The sequence below is a fragment of the Sceloporus occidentalis genome, unplaced genomic scaffold (genome assembly GCF_023333645.1).
Source record: "Sceloporus occidentalis isolate IW3139 unplaced genomic scaffold, rSceOcc1.0.p SCAF_1, whole genome shotgun sequence".
NCBI lineage: Eukaryota > Metazoa > Chordata > Lepidosauria > Squamata > Phrynosomatidae > Sceloporus > Sceloporus occidentalis.
Genome location: NW_028316981.1, coordinates 12,138,911 through 12,159,778, shown reverse-complemented (window position 1 = coordinate 12,159,778; position 20,868 = coordinate 12,138,911). Strand labels below are relative to the sequence as shown.

Genomic DNA, 20,868 nt, shown 5'->3' with positions numbered 1-20,868 from the left:
GAATCACACTGGAGAAGCTGGAAATGCCTAGAAAGAACAGTTTTCTAGCCATTTCTGGGTCCTCCAGAGTGATTTTATAGTATGCTTCCGCTGGAAACCCAAGACGGAATTTCTTTCAGGTAAAAAAAAATAGCATTTGCCATCATCCACAATTTTCATTATGGTCCCAGAATATATCCCTTGCATTAAATGTGTTCTCAGTGTAAAAGTTCTCTAGTCACAAATAATCTACGTATATTTCCATGTATCAAGTAGTAGGCAAGTGCCAATGTCCAAATGTTGTTTACTTGAACCCATTGTTCACACTATACCTCTGTCTCTGAGGAAGAGAAAGGACATATAAACTAGGCCATCTCTGGACTCTGACAGCTGTTGATACAATGGGTCTTTGGTATTCGCTGGGATTTGGTTTCGCCCCCCCCCCATGAATACCAAAATTAGTGGATGATGATGATAACAACAACAACAACAACAATTCCCACCTCCCAAGGTTTGAGGTGGGGCACAACATGTTAAAATACAAAACACATAAAACCAACAGTTAAAATACATTACTTTACAAATGAGCAAGTCCCATTACGTACAATGGCATAGGGCACAAACAGAGAGGCCAAAATAAAGCTGCTACGGGTCACTTTGGAGGTATGCTGTTTAAATGACACATGCATCTTAAGATGTCAGCAGCTGTGACGAAGCTATGCTCTAGTCCTTAGGAGTGGAGCGTGGTTTCGACACTGTTTCCAGCCTCTTAGGAAGCATGCATCCTTTAAACAGCATACCTCCCAAAGTTACCCAAATCAGCTTTTTTTTTTTTTGCCTGTCTGTTCGGGCCCATAGTAAAATGATGTCCTTTATATAAAATGGCAAATTCAAGGTTTGCTTTTGGAATTTATATTGTTTTGAATATTTTCAAACTATAGATGGTTAAATCTGTGGACACAGAGGGCTGCCTGTATAATGAACAAGAAAAGGAAAAGAACTAAGGTTTGATCTTTGCTTCTGTGACCATTAAAATACATTAACTTTGTGTATGTTTTCAATATTGGAATAAGCAACACAATATTAAATCCAGGAGTTACTTATCAAAATATTCTGAATGCAGTGCAACATATGATTTTTAAAATTCCCAATTACTTAGCAAAGCGATGGCAAGGCAAACGAAAAGTTTGAGCTACACTGTTTCCATAGGAATGATGCTGTCCTGGTCAGTGTTGCACCAATGGAAGAGAAGGGGAGGTATTCCATCCTGGGTGCAAAAAATAAGGGGATACAATGTTGGCAGTCCCCACTCCCCCACTAAGGCACCAGAAAATGGAAGCAGATACTGGTTGTCAGGAATGCGAGCTGTGCAGGAGACATTCCCAATCCACACCAAGTCAAGCTGGTCTCCTCTCCCCTCTGCTTGGGATTTCCTTGAGTAAGGCAGAAAAGGAGGGAGGAGATGGGCACGGGGCATCTCTGGGTGTGTGTGTGTGTGTGCTGAGATGTCATGAGGTACCAAACTGATAAGGCAAAAGCCACACACTCTCAACCTCAGAGGATGGCCATGGCAAACCCCTCTGAAAAAACTTGCCAAGAAAACCGCACATTAGGCTTGCCTTAGTGTCGCCAGAAGTCAGAAGATGACTTGAAGGCACAGAACAACAACCATGGGACACCAGTATGGAAAACTGAAAAGAACGTCTGGTATTAATAGAAAAGTGTCAGTATGCCCACCCTCATCCTCTAGTCCTAGAAAGAATTTTCTATTGTTCCTGGATACTTGAGCTTTGAAAGCTTGCAACAGGGGTCGGCAACCTCCGGCCCGCGGGCCGGATGTGGCCCGCGGAGGCCTTCTAGCCGGCCCCTGGCTGCTGTTGCCGCCGCCGCCTATTGCGGCTTTTGCTGCTCTGGGCGCCGCCATTTTTTCGCCTAAAATGGCGGCGAAGTCTCGCGCGACCTTCCCTGAGGTCGCGCGAGACTTTGCCGCCATTTTCGGCGAAAAAAATGGCGGCGCCCAGAGGTGAAGTCTCGCGCGACCTCAGAAAAGGTCGCGCAAAACACAGGCCTCCAGGAGGCCCGCTGTGGCCGTCGGAGGCCTCAAACAGGGCTCCGACGGCGGCAGCGGGCCCCTCAGAAGCCTGGAAGGAGCAGGCGGAGCCGCCCGCGCGGGTGTCCTCCTCCTCCTTCCCGGCCTCGGAGGGCCTCCAGGCCCCTCAGAAGCCTGGAAGGAGCAGGCGGAGCCGCCCGCGCGGGTGTCCTCCTCCTCCTTCCCAGCCTCTGAGGGCCCCCAGGCCCCTCAGAAGCCTGGAAGGAGCAGGCTAGGACGCCCGCGCGGGCGTCCCTCTCCTCCTTCCCGGCCTCTCAGGGCCCCGAGGGCCCTCAGAAGCCTGGCTAGAGCAGGCTAGGACGGCCGCGGAGGCGTCCCTCTCCTCCTTCCCGGCCTCTCAGGGCCCCCAGGGCCCCCAGAAGCCCGGAAGGAGCAGGCTAGGACGCCCGCACGGGCTTCCCTCTCCTCCTTCCCGGCCTCTCAGGGCCCTCAGAAGCCTGGAGGGAGCAGGCTAGGACACCCGCACGGGGGTCCTCCTCCTCCTTCCCGGCCTCTGAGGGCCCTCAGACCCCTCAGAATCCTGGAAGGAGCAGGCAGAGCCGCCCGCGCGGGCGTCCTCCTCCTCCTTCCCGGCATCTCAGGGCCCCCAGAAGCCTGGAGGGAGCAGGCTAGGACGCCCGCGGGGGCATCCCTCTCCTCCTTCCCGGCCTCTCAGGGCCCCCAGAAGCCTGGAAGGAGCAGGCTAGGACGCCCGCGGGGGCGTCCCTCTCCTCCTTCCCGGCCCCTCAGGGCCCCCAGGCCCCTCAGAAGCCTGGAGGGAGCAGGCTAGGACGCCCCCACGAGCGTCCCTCTCCTCCTTCCCGGCCTCTCAGGGCCCTCAGAAGCCTGGAGGGAGCAGGCTAGGACGCCCGCGGGGGCGTCCCTCTCCTCTTTCCCGGCCTCTCAGGGCCCCCAGGGCCCCCAGAAGCCTGGAAGGAGCAGGCTAGGACACCCTTGCGGGTGTCCCTCTCCTCCTTCTCAGCCTCTCAGGGCCTCCAGAAGCCTGGAAGGAGCAGGCTAGGACGCCCTCTGCTCCTTCCCGGCCTCTCAGGGCCCCCAGGGCCCTGAGAAGCCTGGAGGGAGCAGGCTAGGACGCCCGCACAGGCATCCCTCTCCTCCTTCCCGGCCTCTCAGGGCCCCCAGAAGCCTGGAAGGAGCAGGCTAGGACGCCCGCACAGGCATCCCTCTCCTCCTTCCCGGCCTCTCAGGGCCCCCAGGGCCCTCAGAAGCCTGGAAGGAGCAGGCTAGGACGCCCTTGCGGGTGTCCCTCTCCTCCTTCTCAGCCTCTCAGGGCCCCCAGAAGCCTGGAAGGAGCAGGCTAGGACGCCCTCTCCTCCTTCCCGGACTCTCAGGGCCCCCAGAAGCCTGGAAGGAGCAGGCCAGGATGCCCGCACGGGCATCCCTCTCCTCCTTCCCAGCCTCTCAGGGCCCCCAGAAGCCTGGAAGGAGCAGGCTAGGACGCCCTTGCGGGTGTCCCTCTCCTCCTTCTCGGCCTCTCAGGGCCCCCAGAAGCCTGGAAGGAGCAGGCTAGGACGCCCTTGCGGGTGTCCCTCTTCTCCTTCTCGGCCTCTCAGGGCCCCCAGAAGCCTGGAAGGAGCAGGCTAGGACGCCCTTGCGGGTGTCCCTCTCCTCCTTCTCAGCCTCTCAGGGCCCCCAGAAGCCTGGAAGGAGCAGGCTAGGACGCCCTCTCCTCCTTCCCGGACTCTCAGGGCCCCCAGGGCCCTCAGAAGCCTGGAACGAGCAGGCTAGGATGCCCGCACGGGCATCCCTCTCCTCCTTCCCGGCCTCTCAGGGCCCCCAGAAGCCTGGAAGGAGCTGGCTAGGACGCCCCCACGGGCGTCCCTCTCCTCCTTCCCGGCCTCTCAGGGCCCCCAGGGCCCTCAGAAGCCTGGAGGGAGCAGGCTAGGACGCCCCCACGGGCGTCCCTCTCCTCCTTCCCGGCCTCTCAGGGCCCCCAGGGCCCTCAGAAGCCTGGAGGGAGCAGGCTAGGATGCCCGCACGGGCGTCCCTCTCCTCCTTCCCGGCCTCTCAGGGCCCCCAGGGCCCTCAGAAGCCTGGAGAGAGCAGGCTAGGACGCCCCCACGGGCGTCCCTCTCCTCCTTCCCGGCCTCTCAGGGCCCTCAGAAGCCTGGAGGGAGCAGGCTAGGACGCCCGCGGGGGCGTCCCTCTCCTCTTTCCCGGCCTCTCAGGGCCCCCAGGGCCCCCAGAAGCCTGGAAGGAGCAGGCTAGGACACCCTTGCGGGTGTCCCTCTCCTCCTTCTCAGCCTCTCAGGGCCTCCAGAAGCCTGGAAGGAGCAGGCTAGGATGCCCTCTGCTCCTTCCCGGCCTCTCAGGGCCCCCAGGGCCCTGAGAAGCCTGGAGGGAGCAGGCTAGGACGCCCGCACAGGCATCCCTCTCCTCCTTCCCGGCCTCTCAGGGCCCCCAGAAGCCTGGAAGGAGCAGGCTAGGACGCCCGCACAGGCATCCCTCTCCTCCTTCCCGGCCTCTCAGGGCCCCCAGGGCCCTCAGAAGCCTGGAAGGAGCAGGCTAGGACGCCCTTGCGGGTGTCCCTCTCCTCCTTCTCAGCCTCTCAGGGCCCCCAGAAGCCTGGAAGGAGCAGGCTAGGACGCCCTCTCCTCCTTCCCGGACTCTCAGGGCCCCCAGGGCCCTCAGAAGCCTGGAAGGAGCAGGCCAGGATGCCCGCACGGGCATCCCTCTCCTCCTTCCCAGCCTCTCAGGGCCCCCAGAAGCCTGGAAGGAGCAGGCTAGGACGCCCTTGCGGGTGTCCCTCTCCTCCTTCTCGGCCTCTCAGGGCCCCCAGAAGCCTGGAAGGAGCAGGCTAGGACGCCCTTGCGGGTGTCCCTCTCCTCCTTCTCGGCCTCTCAGGGCCCCCAGAAGCCTGGAAGGAGCAGGCTAGGACGCCCTTGCGGGTGTCCCTCTCCTCCTTCTCAGCCTCTCAGGGCCCCCAGAAGCCTGGAAGGAGCAGGCTAGGACGCCCTCTCCTCCTTCCCGGACTCTCAGGGCCCCCAGGGCCCTCAGAAGCCTGGAACGAGCAGGCTAGGATGCCCGCACGGGCATCCCTCTCCTCCTTCCCGGCCTCTCAGGGCCCCCAGAAGCCTGGAAGGAGCAGGCTAGGACGCCCTTGCGGGTGTCCCTCTCCCCCTTCTCGGCCTCTCAGGGCCCCCAGAAGCCTGGAAGGAGCAGGCTAGGACGCCCTTGCGGGTGTCCCTCTCCTCCTTCTCGGCCTCTCAGGGCCCCCAGAAGCCTGGAAGGAGCAGGCTAGGACGCCCTCTCCTCCTTCCCGGCCTCTCAGGGCCCCCAGGGCCCTCAGAAGCCTGGAAGGAGCAGGCTAGGAGCAGGCTATCATCATCATCATCATCATCACCACTCTGGGGGCGGAGCATGCGGCCCCGCCCCTGGATAGTGGAAGCTCCACCCCCAGCACACACCCCCGCCCCCAGAGGGTGGAAGCTCCACCCCCCAGCTTCGGCCCCCCAGTTGTCTGAGGGACAGCAACCCGGCCCCCGGCTCAAAAAGGTTGCCTACCCCTGGCTTGCAACATGTATATTGTGCATTTTGGTTGACCCAATAAAAATATCACTGTTTGGTGAATTTTTGATGTTACTGGACCCTGGATAGTGTCAACCTGACAGAGAAGCAAGGAATGGAATGTGGCAAATGGCTGATGCAACCATCCAGTCAATGTTTTGTTATGCCAAAGTTAAAGCTGTCAGTCAGTGACCAGCACCATATTTCTACCCACTGGTTGAGACCTTTATACAAGTTTACTTTCCCAACCACTTCTGTTTATACCTGATCAAGTAAGTCTAACATGGTTCATCCTCAACTTCATATCTTAAATTATGCACTTTGGACTTTGACAACAGTACACGTGAAAAGGATCTAGGAGTCCTAGCAAACCACAAGTTGAACTTGAGTCAACAGTGTGATGCAGCACCTAAAAAGACCAATGTGATTCTAGGCTGCATCAACAGAGGTATAGTGTCTATCAAGAGAAGTAATAATGCTTCTCTATTCTGCTTTGGTCAAGCCTTACCTGGAATCCTGTGTCCAGTTTTGGGCGCCTCAGTTCAAAAAGGATGTTGACAAGCTGGAGCATATCCAAAGGAGAGCAACTAAAATGGTGAAGGGTCTGAAAACCATGCCCTAGTCTGGAGAAGAAAAGATTATGTGACATGATAGCCCTGTTTAAACATTTGAAGGGGTGTCATATTGAGGATTGAGCATGCTTGTTTTCTGCTGCTCCAGAGACTAGGACCAGAAGCAATGGATGCAAACTACAGGAAAAGAGATTCCAGCTCAATATCAGGAAGAACCTCCTGACAGCAAGATGATCAGAGGGAGCCACTAGCAAAGAAAGAAAAAACCTCTGAGCAAATCTTGCCAAGAAAACTCTGTAATAGGGTTGCCTTAGGATCACCATAAACTGGAAATGACTTGAAGGCACACAGCAACAACAGCAATAAAACTGTAAAACCATGTAAATTGATGGCACTATATCAATAAACAACAACACTGGGTTTCTTTTCCTCTTCATAAACCAACAGGATGGTATCCCTCTAGCTTCACTCTCTCAGCAAGTGTGTGTGTACATAAAGAGATCTTGCAGCATCTTTGAGACTAACTGAAAGAAATAAGCTGGCACATATGTGTGTATGTATGTATGCATTTGTGTCTGTGTGTATATACATGTATGTTAACATGTGCATGTGTGTATGTTGTTTCAAGTTGTGTCCGACTTATGGCAACTGTAGGTTTTCTTGGCAAGTTGGTTTAGAAGGGGTTGCCATTGCTGTGTGTCTGTGTATGTATGGGAGCCAGCATGGTATAGTGGATTGAGTGTTGGACTATGATTCTGGAGTGCAGGGTTTGAATCCACCCAGGGCCATGAAAACCTACTGGGTATCCTTAGGCAAGTCACACTCTGTCAGCCTCAGAGGATGGCAATGGCAAAACCGCTCTGAAGAAACTTGCCAAGAAAATCCTGTCATAGGGTCACTGTAAGTTGGACACAACTTGAAGGCAACAACACACACACACTTGCATATGTATGTGTTTATATATGTGTGTGTACGCAGTCATCCCTCCTAGTTCGTGGACTTCCCATTCAGTCTTGAATTTCTGCAGAGGGGAAGTCAATATCCAATGAGGCCTGGATATCTGCGGTTTTTCTGATTCACAGGGACCCCCCACGAATCAGGAGGGACAACTGTATGTATACATATATAGGGTTTGTGTGTGTGTATATGTGTGCATGTATATGTGTGTGTGTGTATATACATATAGGGGATGTGTGCATATGTGTGTGTGCACATGTGTATATGTTATCTTGTGTGTGTGTAAATATGTATATATGTGTATAGTGTGTGTGCACATATATGTATGGGTATATATGTGTGTGTGTGTATATTTGTGTGTGTATGCATATTTGTATTTGTGTATGCATGTATGTATATATATGTGTGTGTGTAGGGGATGCGTGCATGTGTGTGTACATGCATCTATGTATATATTTGTGTGTGTGTGTGTGTGCGCACATATATGTATGTGTATATTTGTGTGTGTGTGCATATCTATGTATGTATCTGTGTATGTGTGTGTGTGTTATGCGTGTGTGTGTATATATATAGTGTGCACGTATAGGTGTGTGTGTATATTTGTGTGTGTATGCATATTTGTGTGTATTTATTTGTGTATGCATGTGTGTATATGTGTGTGTATAGATATATATATATATTTGTGTGTGTGTGTATTGTGTGTGCAGTTCCTTCCCTCCCTCCCAGCTCACTCCCACTCCCCTGGAGTTTGGGGAACAAGAAGGCTCCTTATGGGGAGCAGATCCAAGAACAGGAGGGGGGCATTTAAACCTTCCCTCTTTTTCATTCCCAATGCTCTTTATAAGCCCCCAGCAAAGCTGCTTCCTCAAAACAAAGCCACCCTTGGGGTCCATTGCCCAAAAGGGGAGGCTCAAAGCCTGTGTTGGGGGGAACCATGCAGATCTCGGGGTCAGCCCCACAAAATGGACTCTTCTCCTTCCCCGCAAAGCCCCAAAATGGCTCCCTTACCTTGTTGGTTCCCTCTCTCAACCTCTCTCTCTATGCTCCTCAGGGAAGCCTAGAGAGGCGCCATCTCTATCGTCCCCGCCATGTTCTTTTACCCCAGACTTCCATGCCTCTCTAGGATTCTGAGGTTCCCTTGAAGCCCTGCCTTCCCCCCCCATCTGCACTGAAGGAATAATGCAGATTGAGACCACTTTTAACTGCTATGGCCCCACCCTAAGGAACCCTGGGATTTGTAGTTTTTATAAAGCACCAGCTCTCTTTTGGGCAAAGGAGGCTGAAGACCTTGTGAAACTACACATCCCATTATGGCTGCCTCCACACTGCAGAAATAACCCAGTTTGACACCATTTTAACTGCCATGGCTCCATGCTGTGCAATTTTGGGAACTGTCGTTTTGTGAGACATTGTAGCCTGACAACATGATGGATACTTTATGGCAGATAAAAAAAACATCATCATCATCATTATTAGTTGCCAATAGTTTTTATTATTACTATTATTATTATTAGCTGCCATAAAGAAGTATGCAGGGCAGGAGTTGTTGCAGCCAAAACAGGATTGACATGGCAGCAATAATAATAATAATAGCTGCCACCACCCAGTGAATCTCCAATGAACCCCCCTTAGTGCACACTGGGGCTTGCTAAGGACGTAAGTTTCCTTCCCTTGCTAACCTAAGCAAGCACACCTGAGCCAAGGCACATGTATAGGAGTACAGAGACAGCAGATACATTTAAAGAAAGGTATTTATTCTACTAGACCAAATAGAGTAATAAGGTATCATTCATGCCCAGCCTCCTTGCCTTGCAGCTACAGAATGCATAGTTACAAGATGCTCATTTCAGGCAAGCCAAACGATAAAGAAAACAAAAGCCTAGACGCACTAGCTAACACATTTCCTAAGCTACTCACACAGAGATGGGATCTGCAGTCCTTGATGGGATTTTGGATGCAAGGAGCTGGCCCTCATTGCCTAGCTCCAACCCATCCCTTAAGCCTGCCTTTTGGCACAGGACCATCAGCTGGGCTCCCAAAACAAGAAAGATGGAGACAAAGGACCACATGGTCCCCAAGGCCTTTTAAAGACCTCTGATGGAAGGTTCTTGAAACTCCCGGTCCTGCTCTACTGATTGGCCAGTTGGGCCTTAGGTCAGCTATGATGTAACTTCTCATTAACATCTACCTCCCCCCAGCTTAACCCTTTGTGGTTTGAGAGGAGTCCTCAAATGACTGGAGTAAAATATGCAGGGCAGGAGATGTTGCAGTCGAAACACAATGGCCTTATCCTGCAGTTTTTCCTAGTCTCAAGGCCTTTTTCATTCAGGGGAGGCAGAAAACACATTTCTAGTTGCTTTTTCTGGGGTAGATTTCCCATAGGATTTGCTTGCAGTGCAGAGCAGAGTCACAGCCATGACTTGGGTGGAAGCTGCCTCATTTAAAATAAACAAACAGCTATATTTGTGTATAAATGTCAGCTCCGCCACCCAGCATCCATCAGCAGGGAGCAGTTTTCTGTATCCAGGAAGAAGAAAGAAAAAAAAGAAAGACTTGGTTGTTTCTGCCCGGTTTCGAACCGGGGACCTTTCGCGTGTGAGGCGAACGTGATAACCACTACACTACAGAAACACCAGCCTGGCTGCTGCCTGCCTACAAGCCTGCCCATTTCTATGCCCACAGCAAAACCCCAAGTCCTTGGGATTGCAGCCCTTGGACAAATCACACTCTCTCAGCCTCAGGGGAAAGCTATGGCAAACCTCCTCTGGACAAATCTGGCCAAGAAAACCCCAGCAAAAGGTCGCCTTAGGATCACAAGTCAGAAAAAACAACTTGAAAACACATAACAATTGTGGTAGCACCTATACACACACACACACTCACACACAGTACATACATACATATATACTGTGTGCACCTTTGGGGTTGGTCTCTCTCTCTCTCTCTCTCTCTCTCTCTCTCTATATATATATATATATATATATATATATATATATAAAAAATAGTGCACCTTTGGGGTTGGCCTATGTATATAGGACAACCCCAAAGGTGCACAATTAGGTATTGCAAGGCTGCAAGCTTTTGAAAGACACAGGGTTCTTCAATCAGGTGAAGAGGGCAGCAAAAACATACAGGAGAAATTGTGTGATTTTAGAATCACATTACCAGCATAAAAAGGAAAGCAAGGTAGGGCAGAGGAATCTGGCTGCGCCTTCCTGATGAAGGGTGCATCGACACTGCAGAACTCATGCAGTTTGATACTGCTTTAACTTGTAACCTTGGCTCCAATCCTACAGAATCCTGGGATTTGTAGTTTGGTAAGGCACCAACACTCTTGGCAGAGAAGACTCAAGACCTTGTAGAACTATAAATTCCAGGATCCAATAAGGTGGAGCTATCACGCTTAAAGTGGTGTCAAACTGCATAGTTTTGACAGTGTAGAATATGAACCCTAACTGATCAACTTGAATAATAATAATAATAATAATAAACATCATCATCATCATCTGCACTGTAGAAATAATGCAGTTTGACCCCACATTTAAGTGCTCTACCTCCACCCTATGAAATCGGAGATTTGTTGTTTTACAAGGCTTTTCGCCTTCTCTGCCGAAGAGTGCTGGTGCCTGCCCAAACTACACATCCCAGGATTCTGGAGGATGGTGCCATGGCAGTTAAAGGGGTCATTTCCACTTACAGTATAGTCCGAATCCCAGTCTGGCTCTGCTCCGTGTTGATAATCAAATTCAAAAGTCCCCTGTTCACACTATAAAGCAGGTCTTTTTCTTACTGGGAGCAAAATCGCTTTATTTTGCCCCTAAAGTCATCCCCATTTGCGCCGCTCATCTGTCAATCATCGCGGCAGCCAGCAGTGCAGGGAGCCAGGTGGCAGTCAGAGACGTAGCCAGGATTTTGGGAAGGGGGGAGGGTCCAGACTAAGTGCCACCCTTATAATGGGGCTTAGGTGCGGCAGCGCAGCAGCACACACCAGTCATTTTATCTAACAGAAGGGGGGTCCGGACCCCAAGAACTCACCCCCTTGGCTACGTCCCCACGGCAGTGGGGCAAGCGGCGGCCTGCTTTGGAGGAATCAGGGCTGGGGTCTCTCCTTGCAAGTAGTTGCTTTACCAATCTATTGATTTTGCAATTAGTTCTATATTTAAAAAAAAAAAATCAACCCAAAAAGGCAGCACTGGGGTGTGTGTGTGACATCTCTGGGCAGGGATAGGCACATGCACACACCCCTCTGCCATTTGTCCCTCCCCTCAGAAAGAATAGATTATAATCTGGTGTTCCCACGGTTAGGGATCGCTTCAGAATCGATTTCCCCCAAAAGAACCTCTAAAAAAGTGTTGTCAAAATAACCCGGGCTTTTTTTGTTTGCTCCGCTTTGTTCCCGCTGGAATCGATCCAATGAGGATCATAATCGATTTCCAGTGAGAACTAGGGGCATATAATGACGATTCCGAGCTTATCGTAGTGGGAATGAGCCTAAAGTGCCATCAAACTGCATTATTTCCACAGCATAGGTGCACACACACAAGTAAACGCACCCAAATCCTTTTCATATTAAGCAATTCTTCATGATTGTATGCAAAGGGATCTTGTAGCACTTTTGAGATTCACACAAATTCTACGTGATCCCACTTTAACTACCATGGCAGCATCCCATGCAATCCTGGGATGTGCAGTTCAGGGAGGTGTACTTAGTGCCTCCCCAAACTACAAATCCCAGGATTCTGTCACATGTGTTGGGTTCTAGCGTGTGTTCTGTGGTTTGATCATCCTGGATGTGTGTAGCTTGTGTGAGAGGAAAGATACTGTTGTGTTTTTAAACTGGCAGCTTCACAGGCTACACTGGAAACCGCAACTGCGCTGGCGCTCAGTGTCTTTTGAAACACACCCAGCAAAGTTTTATTTGTGTTCTATTAAATGTGTCTCTTGTTATTATTGTAGAGCTTATGGGGATATTTTGCATTTCTCCCCTATTTGTACTTTTTTTTGCATTTTTGATGGCTGCAGCAACCGTCATGTAAAACTATTGAAATTATATTACTGAAATAATATAGTTGGGGCTAACCAAAAGGGCACAGGGCCATAAAGTGAAAATCAGGACTCAAAGATCCTGGCAGAAGGCTGCTATGGCATGCAAAACTGAACCAGATTTAAGTGAATTTAACATCATGAGGATTTTGCTATATACGTACTGCAGATTCCAAGGATGCATTTACACTGCAGAAATAATGCAGTTTAACATCACTTGAAGTACTGTAGCTCCAGCTGACAGCATCCTGGATCTGTAGTTTTACAAGGTTTTACAAGCCTTCTCTGCCAAAGAGGACTGGTGCCTTCCAAAATTATAAATTCAAGGACTCTGTAGGATGGACTAATGGCATTAAAGGGGTTTCAAACTGCATTATTTCCACAGTGCATGCATTATCTTTTAATAGTGTGATAGTTTAATCCCATTTTAATTGACACTTTTGTAAGTTTTTAATTATATTAAAATATTATTATTATTATTATTAATGTTTATTTATATAGTGCCATAAATTTGCATGGCACTTTACATCAAAACAGCATATAACCTGCCAATGGCGTGCAACCTAAAAGTCGTAAAATATAAACTGTACAAAATTAAGCAAGTTACGCAGTTAAAATACAAACTGTAAAAACAACTAATGCATATAATCAAATATAAAATTATAAAACAATATTAAGATACAGTTCCAAATGCTTTAGAGAACAAGGAAGTCTTTAATTTGGATTTAAAGCAAGCAAGAGAAGAGATAATTGTATTATGTTTTTAGACTGTAAGCTGCTTTGAGTCCCAGTTTTGGAGAAAAAGTGGTATACTAATAAATACTATTATGGTTGCTGTTGTTGTTGTTATCCCACACCCCTGGTCTTTAAAACAGGTGAGCGGCTACTAAAGTGAGATTTCCCCCCTACGTCTTTAAAAAAAGATCACTAAAAAAAAACAGGAATGGCCATTTTAAACCATTCAGAATGGTAGATGGAAAAAGTATAGGTCTTTACAAATGTAAAAATATTTGAATTCCTTATAATCAAGAGGGGTATATATAAAAGGTATTAAGATGAATAATATAGCAGAAAGAAAATGTCTGTTTTATTATCATGGGGAATGACATCTGTAATAAACTATGCAATAGCTTCAGTTTAGAAAAAAGTAGTCAGCCCTTTGTTTTTGCAAGGGATCCCTGTCTACAGTCCTTAACCAGAATGCCAGCCACCCTACAAACAGGACATGCATGTGCGACATTGGCTCTCCTTTCTTGTTCCACCAAAAATCTGGGCAATCTCTCTTCCAATGCTTTCTATATTTAAAAAAAATAGTGTGAGGAGGGGCAGGGGAAGATGCTGACGCAGATCGCTCTCATATCTCATCTATTGGGTCTTAAATATTGCCATATTCAGGCCTTGTGGATGTGGTTATTCAGAACACAGAAGGAAGGGGGAATGCCCTAACCGTGTCCCCTTGGTCCCCGCTTTGTCAGCCTGTACAATGTGACGTTTCAAAAGGAAAGCTGTTACTGCCCGCGGAGGTTCTCTATGGGTTCCAGACATTCAAAATTCTAGATCATATGGAGAGCTTCCACAGACAAAAGAGGCTCTCTACAATGTCCCCCTCACTTGTGCTGGGCAACAGCAGCAGCAGTGTGGGGTGAGGTTAGTACTGGTACAGTGCATTGAACTCTATGGAATTCTGGTTTGTGCATAATTGGTGAAAAACCTAGGGCTTGTCTACATTACTTATATACCCCAAATTCCCTCCGGGCTGGCTGGATACTGTTTATATCATGCAGGCAGCCTCCAAACCCCAAATCGGGCACAGCTGTTTACACAATGCCCAGACCCAATTCAGGGTTTCCATCCCCATATCCTCAGATATGGGGTTTATGTTATGAAAAGGTTTATGTTATGCTCTGGGTTTTCCAGAAAATCTAGAGCAAAACATGGCAATGACAAGCGGCTGACTTTCTGTGCAGTCCCTGAAAGCGTCCTTATCCAATCACCTTGTTCTGATGCCAGAGCTATTTGTGCCTGCAGTAGCGGTGTCACCTGGGACTGTGTGGGTAAGCAGCCACCCGTCGTTGCCATGTTTTGTTGCAGCAGGTAAGAGGGTGGATTCGTATGGAACTGGGGACCAGAATACTCCGGGGACAGTCCAGAGTATTCCAGCAAATGTAGACAATTACTTAGAATCATCTGCTGGAGAGTTCTGGTGCAATTCACCTGAACTACCAGACCAAAAGCCAGAATAACGTAGTGGTTTGAACACTAGATTACAACTCTGGAAACTAGGGTTCGATTCCTGGTACAGCCATGAAACCCACGGGGTGGCCTTGGGCATGTCACATGCTCTCAGCCTCAGGGGAGGCAATGTCAAACTTCCTCTGAACAAATCTTGTCAAGAAAACCTCAAGATAGGTATGCCTTGGGTAGCTGTAAGTTGGAAACAACTTGAAGATACACAACAACAACAACAACAACAACAACAACAACAACAACAAACCACACCAGAGCTCTCTGGCACAGAACTTTAAGCCCCTCACCAAACTATACATCCCAGGATTTCACAGGATGATGCCACGACAGTAATAAATTTTCAGTGCAGATAAACTCTACTCCAGGCTTCCTGGTCAGTGGAAGCCTGGAGTAGCCTGGAAGCTCAGAATGTTAAGAAAAAACAACGTAGTGGAGCATGACACATCTGGCTTGTCTGTTTCTGTTTTGAAAGTTTGTTTTCCTTATGAATTGTTAACCTGCAGCTTTTCCCACTCTTTGAACATTTTGACAGTTCCATCTTCGTGTCGATCTCTCAGAACGACGCAAAGTGGGAGTGCTGGGAGAAAGTTTCCCAACAGTCTGAGCATCCAAGTGGCACCCATGGCTCCTTTCATGCTTCATACGTGCCCCGTTCAGTTTAAATCTTTTCCCACAGTAGGAGCATTGAAAGGGTTTCTCTCCTGTGTGCGTTCTCTCATGTGAAGTAAGATGCACTTTCTGGGTAAAGCTGTTACTACAGAAAGAACATTTGTATGGTCTGTCCCGCAAGTGGGTCCTCTTGTGGACAATAAGATGAGATCGCTGGCTGAAGCTTTTCATGCAGTCTGAGCATTTATATGGTTTTTCCCCGGTATGAATTCTTTCATGTTTGATAAGGCTAGAGCTCAGGCCGAAGCTTTTCCCGCAATCCATGCATTTATGCAATTTCTCTCCTGTGTGGATTATCTGGTGCCTTCGAAAGTCAGGACCCCGACGAAAGCTTTTCCCACAAGCTGAACATTTGTATGGTTTGATCCCTGTGTGGATTCCTCGGTGCGAGGAGAGGTGGGAACTCCGATGGAAAACTTTCCCACAGTCTGAGCATCCAAAACGTTTTTCTTTCCTGTGGGTTCTTTGGTGTTTACTAAGATGTGTGCTGTTACTGAAGATCTTCCCACACTCTGAACATTGATAAGGCTTCATTCTTGTGTGGGTCTTTTTATGCTTAAGAAGAAGGATGCTCTGGCTAAATATTTTCCCACATTTGGGGCATGGCTTTTGCTTTCTGCCTTTGCAGATTTTATTTTGTGCAGGGTTTTTCCCTATGGACTGACCATCATTCTTAGTAGGAACTGGTCCCTGTTGTCTGTTGTTTGGTTCAGCCTTCCTCTGCCTTTCCGATCTACGCCGAGCCTGACATACATCTCCCCCATCAGGACCCTGGAATTTTCTCTCCTTTCTCAAAGGGATGTCTTGTGGTACATCTTCTGGAGAAATTCCTGGCTGTAGATTCTTCTCTTTCTCATTTATATTCTCCTTCACTTTATCCACTGCAACAAGGGCTGGGGGAAAAGAAGACAGCTGTATTCAAAAACTCTTATACTAGTGAATAAGCACTACTGAAAGCAGTAGAACTTATTAAGCATTTCTAAGTAAACACAGATTGGATCATGCAGCATGTATGTTGCCAATTTAATATACTTCTTAGCTGTTCTTTGAGACTGTGGACTTCCCAAAAATGCTTACAGTATAAAAAAAGAAAAGAAGAAGAGCAAAAATAAAAGCATGTTAAACTTCCATATGCCTTATTTTAAAGGAAAAGCGAAAATATATTTTAAAAACTGTTTTGCTACCATTTAAGAAAATTCAGCATGGGAGCAGAAGAGCATCCAGTGTTTTCAACAGCACAATATTCTCTCCTGATGCCCAAACGCTGCACCTCACTGACACAGCTGGAGAGGAATTATGTTTCTTAATCATAATATTAGATCTCCTTATAGATGGGTAGCTGTAGCTGAGAATGGAAACTGTAGTTTGCCAGTAAAAGGAACCTGTCACACCCCATAATTATAGCATTATATCCCACTTTAATTGCCAAATCTCCATCCTACAGAATCCTGGGATTTGCAGTTTAGGGAGGGGTAATCAGAATTTTCAGCCAGAGAGGTCTAGTGTGACACCAAACTATAAATCCCAGGATTCCACAGAATGAAGCCACAGGAATTAAAGAGGACTCATGGTTGCTATAATTGTGGACTGTGAAAAGGCCCAGATTGTATTCCTCGCTCAGCTGTGGAAACCCACTGGGTGACCTTGTGTGAGTCACATACTCTCAATCTCTGAAAACCCCATGATAGGTTTGCCTTAATGTCATCATAAGTTGGAAACAACTTGAAGGGACACAGCAACAATTTGACAGTCTGGCAGGGGCAAAAATTAAGTGACAAAGCAGCTAGGAAGGATTTTTTAAAAAAGAGAGAAACAGGGCTGCTTGGAAATGGCAGATTTGGGATCCATTCACACTACAGTAAATATGTTTTAGTGTGAATGTGTCCCACTGTTTTCCATGTCAACTGTCATGGCATCATGCTAATGAATCCTAGGGTTTGTAGCTCTCTGGCTGAAAATTCTCCATATCCCCTCCCTAAACTCCTAATCCCAGCTAGGGTTGCCATAAGTGAGGACCTCCAAACCGGGACAAATGTAGGACAAATGCAGGACAACATTTTCAAATGTAGGACACATTTTTTAAAAATGGAGGAAACGCCAAAAAATTGAGGCTTTTTTAGAAATGTTAATATAAATGCATGTTTCTTAGGCATGATAAAAATGGAGGACATTTTGACATTATTCGTAGACAGATCACAGAAATATACTTCCCTTTCTGGCCAACCCCCTCTCCCCATTCCAAACAGCACATTTGAGCATTGAACATGGCTTTATTTTAACACTGCCTCTTGCATATTTCAGAGGCTTATTCCACAACCAAACCCTTTGGTCAAGGGACTTTGATTTTTCTTCATTTTGACTTGTTTTGTCTGTATTCCTCCCCACTAAATAAAGGAGACATGAAATGGAGTTAATGGGTACAAGTTGTTCAACAAAAAAGTCTTGTGAGACTCTGTAGGCAAGAGGTGCACCATGTTAAGAACTGCATTAAGCACACTTAGGCTGCTGCCACACTGCTTTCACTCTCATCACTCCATCCTATGGAATCCTGGGATTTGTAGTTTGTTGTGGTGCCAAGGCTGGGCTTTGAAATCTCAGGCATAAGAGAGGCAAAAGGCTTGGGCTGCATCTACACTGGAGAAATAATCTGGTTTGAGACCACTTTAACTGTCTTGGCTGAATGCTATGGAATTCTGGGAATGGTGGTTTGTTCCAGCACCACAGCAGAATGGCAGTTAACCCCTGGAAAGCTCTCTGACCAAGGTGACCAATGCCCTCACCCCAAAATGTAGGGCACCCAAGCAAAAAAAATGTAGGACATGGCCAAAAATAAAAGCTAAAAACACCCATGTACTTATAAATCCATGCTTCTTAGCCATGATCCAAATGGAGGACCTTTTGAAATGTGACAGAAGAGGACATGTCCTGGAAAAGGAGGAGGATGCCTGGTCACCTTGTCTCTGGTCCAAAATACACTGCAGAAATAAAACAATGCTGGACTGAAATGCCCAGAGTTCCTCACCAAAGCTGCATCCACACTGAGGAAATAATCCAGTTTGAGAGTGACTTAACTGTCCTGGGTTAGTGCTGGGGAATGCTGGGAATTGTAGTACATTGTGGCCCCAGAGCTATCTCTGACAGGGAGTCCCATAACCCTCCAAACGTAGTTGAACTGCAGTGCCCAGAATTCCTCCCCAGGTGCATCCACACTGAGGAAATGGTCCAGTTTGAGACTGCTCAGTGCTGGGGAATCCTGGGAATTGTAGTCTATTGTGGCCTCAGAGGCATCACTGACAGAGAAGTCTCAATGTCTCCCAAACACTAGCATTCCCAGGATTCCCTAGCACTGAGTTAAAGCAGTCTCAAAGTGGGTTATTATTCCTGCAGTGTGTGAGAGAGATATAAAAGCTAGGGACTGGATTCATTTGGAGGATCTCTGTGTCCAAAACACACTGCTTGGACTGCCAGGGCTCAGTGCTATGGAATCCTGGGAATTGTAGTTTATTGTGGCACCAGAGCTCTCTGACAGAGAAGGCCAAATGCCTCACAGACACCAGAATTCCAGAGCATTGAGCTTTGGCAGTTAAAGGGGTCTCAAAGTGCAGGGGGGGGGAGAGAGAAAAGCCAGGGAGTGTGAATGAGCTCTGAGAGGAGGAGGAGGGAGGGAGGGAGCCAAGGGAAGTGGCCAGGACCACCAGAGGAGCCCCTGCTTTTCCTCATCATCGCAGCCTTCTCACTGCTGGCAAGAGGCTCTGCCCCCAGCCAGGCAACGCCTCCATTCAGTCTCCTTTTGTCAAAAGAGCTCTGGTGCCACAAGAAACTACAATTCCCAGAATCCCATAGCACTGAGCCATGGATGTTTAAAGGGGGGGGTCAAACTATTTCTGCAGCCTTTGCTACCCCAAAGCCTTCTATTATTTACCAGCAACTTGCAAGGCAAAATCTCTTCCTTCCAAGCCCTTGAAAACCAACTCAAGTGGAGGGGGGCTGATTGCTTCTTTCCCATTGGTCAGCTTCGGGAGAAATTTGCATATTACAAGGAAAGGTGTTTAGGGCCTCAAAAACGACCCTGTGATAAAGAATTACAAGAATACTGAGTGCTATACATTTAAAAGATGAGGCATTTAGACTCCCAGGGAAACAGGAACGATTGATGGCCTTTTTTTCTTTGCTCACTGTAACCTGAAAGTAATGCCTTTTGCAGGGTATATATACCAAGTGGGCTGGCAATAGCTCTGAGTGGCAGATGTCTTTAAGACCTGCTCTCTAGGCTAAGTCAGGCAGGGAGGCGGGGAGGGTGGCACACAGCCATGGGGAGGGCTGGAGCTGCCTCCAGGGCCTTGCTGGGGGGGGGGGGAGGTCCCGGGGGAGGGGCCAAACCAGGGTGGGACTGTGTGGCCCTGCCCCAAACTGGGAAAGTCCAGCCCCCAGGCGGGATATGGCAAGCCTAATCCCAGCCGACTACTCTGGAAGCATAGTGTTATAATTGTGTTGTGTGAACCAGCCCTTGATCTGCCTTCCTTTGCCACCATCACATGACTTTGGAGAAAATGTGCTAACTAGTTCATAGTTGGCCCTTGATATCTACAGTTTCTGCATCCATGGATTCAGCAAACTGCAATTCGAAAATATTCACATACGCACACAATTTCCAAAATGCAAACCTTGGTTTTGGCCATTTTATAAGGGACACCATTTTACTGTTGCTACTGCATATAATGGGATTTGAGAATCCACAGATTTTGGTATCTATGGTGGGTCCTGGAACCAAACCCCAGCAGATACCATGATATGGCCATGTTAGTCTGGAATATCAGTATGCAAAGGGATTTTGTAGCACCTTTTCTCAGATCTTAGAAAGCAGACCACGTCTATGAAAGATTATGCTACAACTTCTTCTGCACAGTCTCATAGATACTACAAGATCCCTTTGCATACTAGTCTCAGTTAATCCATTTTAGCTTCTAGGGAGAGTTTAAGACTTGAGTGGCTGTAGGGCCCATTCATTTGTGTTTTTGGTAAATGAGGGCTTTGGGACACAAATTGTGGCACAGCTTTGCCTGCCTTAAGAACAACTTCCTACATTCACAAATGCTATCTTCCTTTAAACAAGTTTATACTTTCAAGCAGCAACTATAGCGATGTGTCTGAAAATCTTAAATGTGCTTGCATGGGATAATTGGCTTTTTAAACCCCTATTTTCCCCATGTGATACAATTCTAAAATTCTAGTCCATGAACAAAGTCATAGCCAGAGCTGAATTTATCTCCAGTCATAGCGGATCATGGTAGTTCGCCTTGCCTTGTCTTTTATTCTACCTTGATTAGTGTCTTTGTGATTATTCTTCTCCACAGAGCCCTGAGAGTTTAGGATCAAGCAGGTCTCCTCTTCTCTTTCCTCCAACCTGGAGTTCCGATCTGAATCTGCGAGGGGAAAAACTGGTGCAAAAAAATGAAAACAGACAGTAAAAATGTTGTGTTGTTCATTTGTGAGGTTTTGGTAGGGTTGCCATAACCCGGCTGCAACCGGGTTTTTCCCGGTTTTGGCGGCACCTGCCCGCTCCCGGCATGGGTGCCATCCAAAAACCGGGTAAAGCCCGGTTGCAGAGGGGTTGCGGAGCAACCCGGGGGGGCTCGCTACCCTCCTCCTCCTCCACCGCGCATGGCCGCACTGAGGAAGAGGAGGGCAGCGAGGCCTGGTGCAGAGGAGGCTGCAGGGAGGTGGCGCCTCCTGCGCGCAGCCGCGCCAACCTCCCCGCCTCCCTGCAGCCTCCTCCCTCCTTCC

At 48.3% G+C, this 20,868-nt stretch overlaps 1 protein-coding gene and 1 non-coding gene across 2 annotated transcripts in view; both read right to left on the bottom strand.

Moving 5' to 3' along the window:
- LOC149320763 (uncharacterized) overlaps positions 1-20,868 on the bottom strand; it is a 48,664-nt gene that overhangs the window by 5,069 nt on the left and 22,727 nt on the right. The window contains exons 9-10 of the mRNA XM_089506559.1: positions 20,403-20,522; positions 15,263-15,977 (exon numbers count right to left, since the gene is read on the bottom strand). Coding sequence (XP_089362685.1) covers positions 15,263-15,977; positions 20,403-20,522 — 835 coding nt within the window. The remainder of the gene's footprint in view (positions 1-15,262; positions 15,978-20,402; positions 20,523-20,868) is intronic.
- TRNAV-CAC (transfer RNA valine (anticodon CAC)) lies at positions 9,684-9,756 on the bottom strand. Its single transcript has one exon. It is a non-coding gene; the product is annotated as a tRNA-Val (tRNA).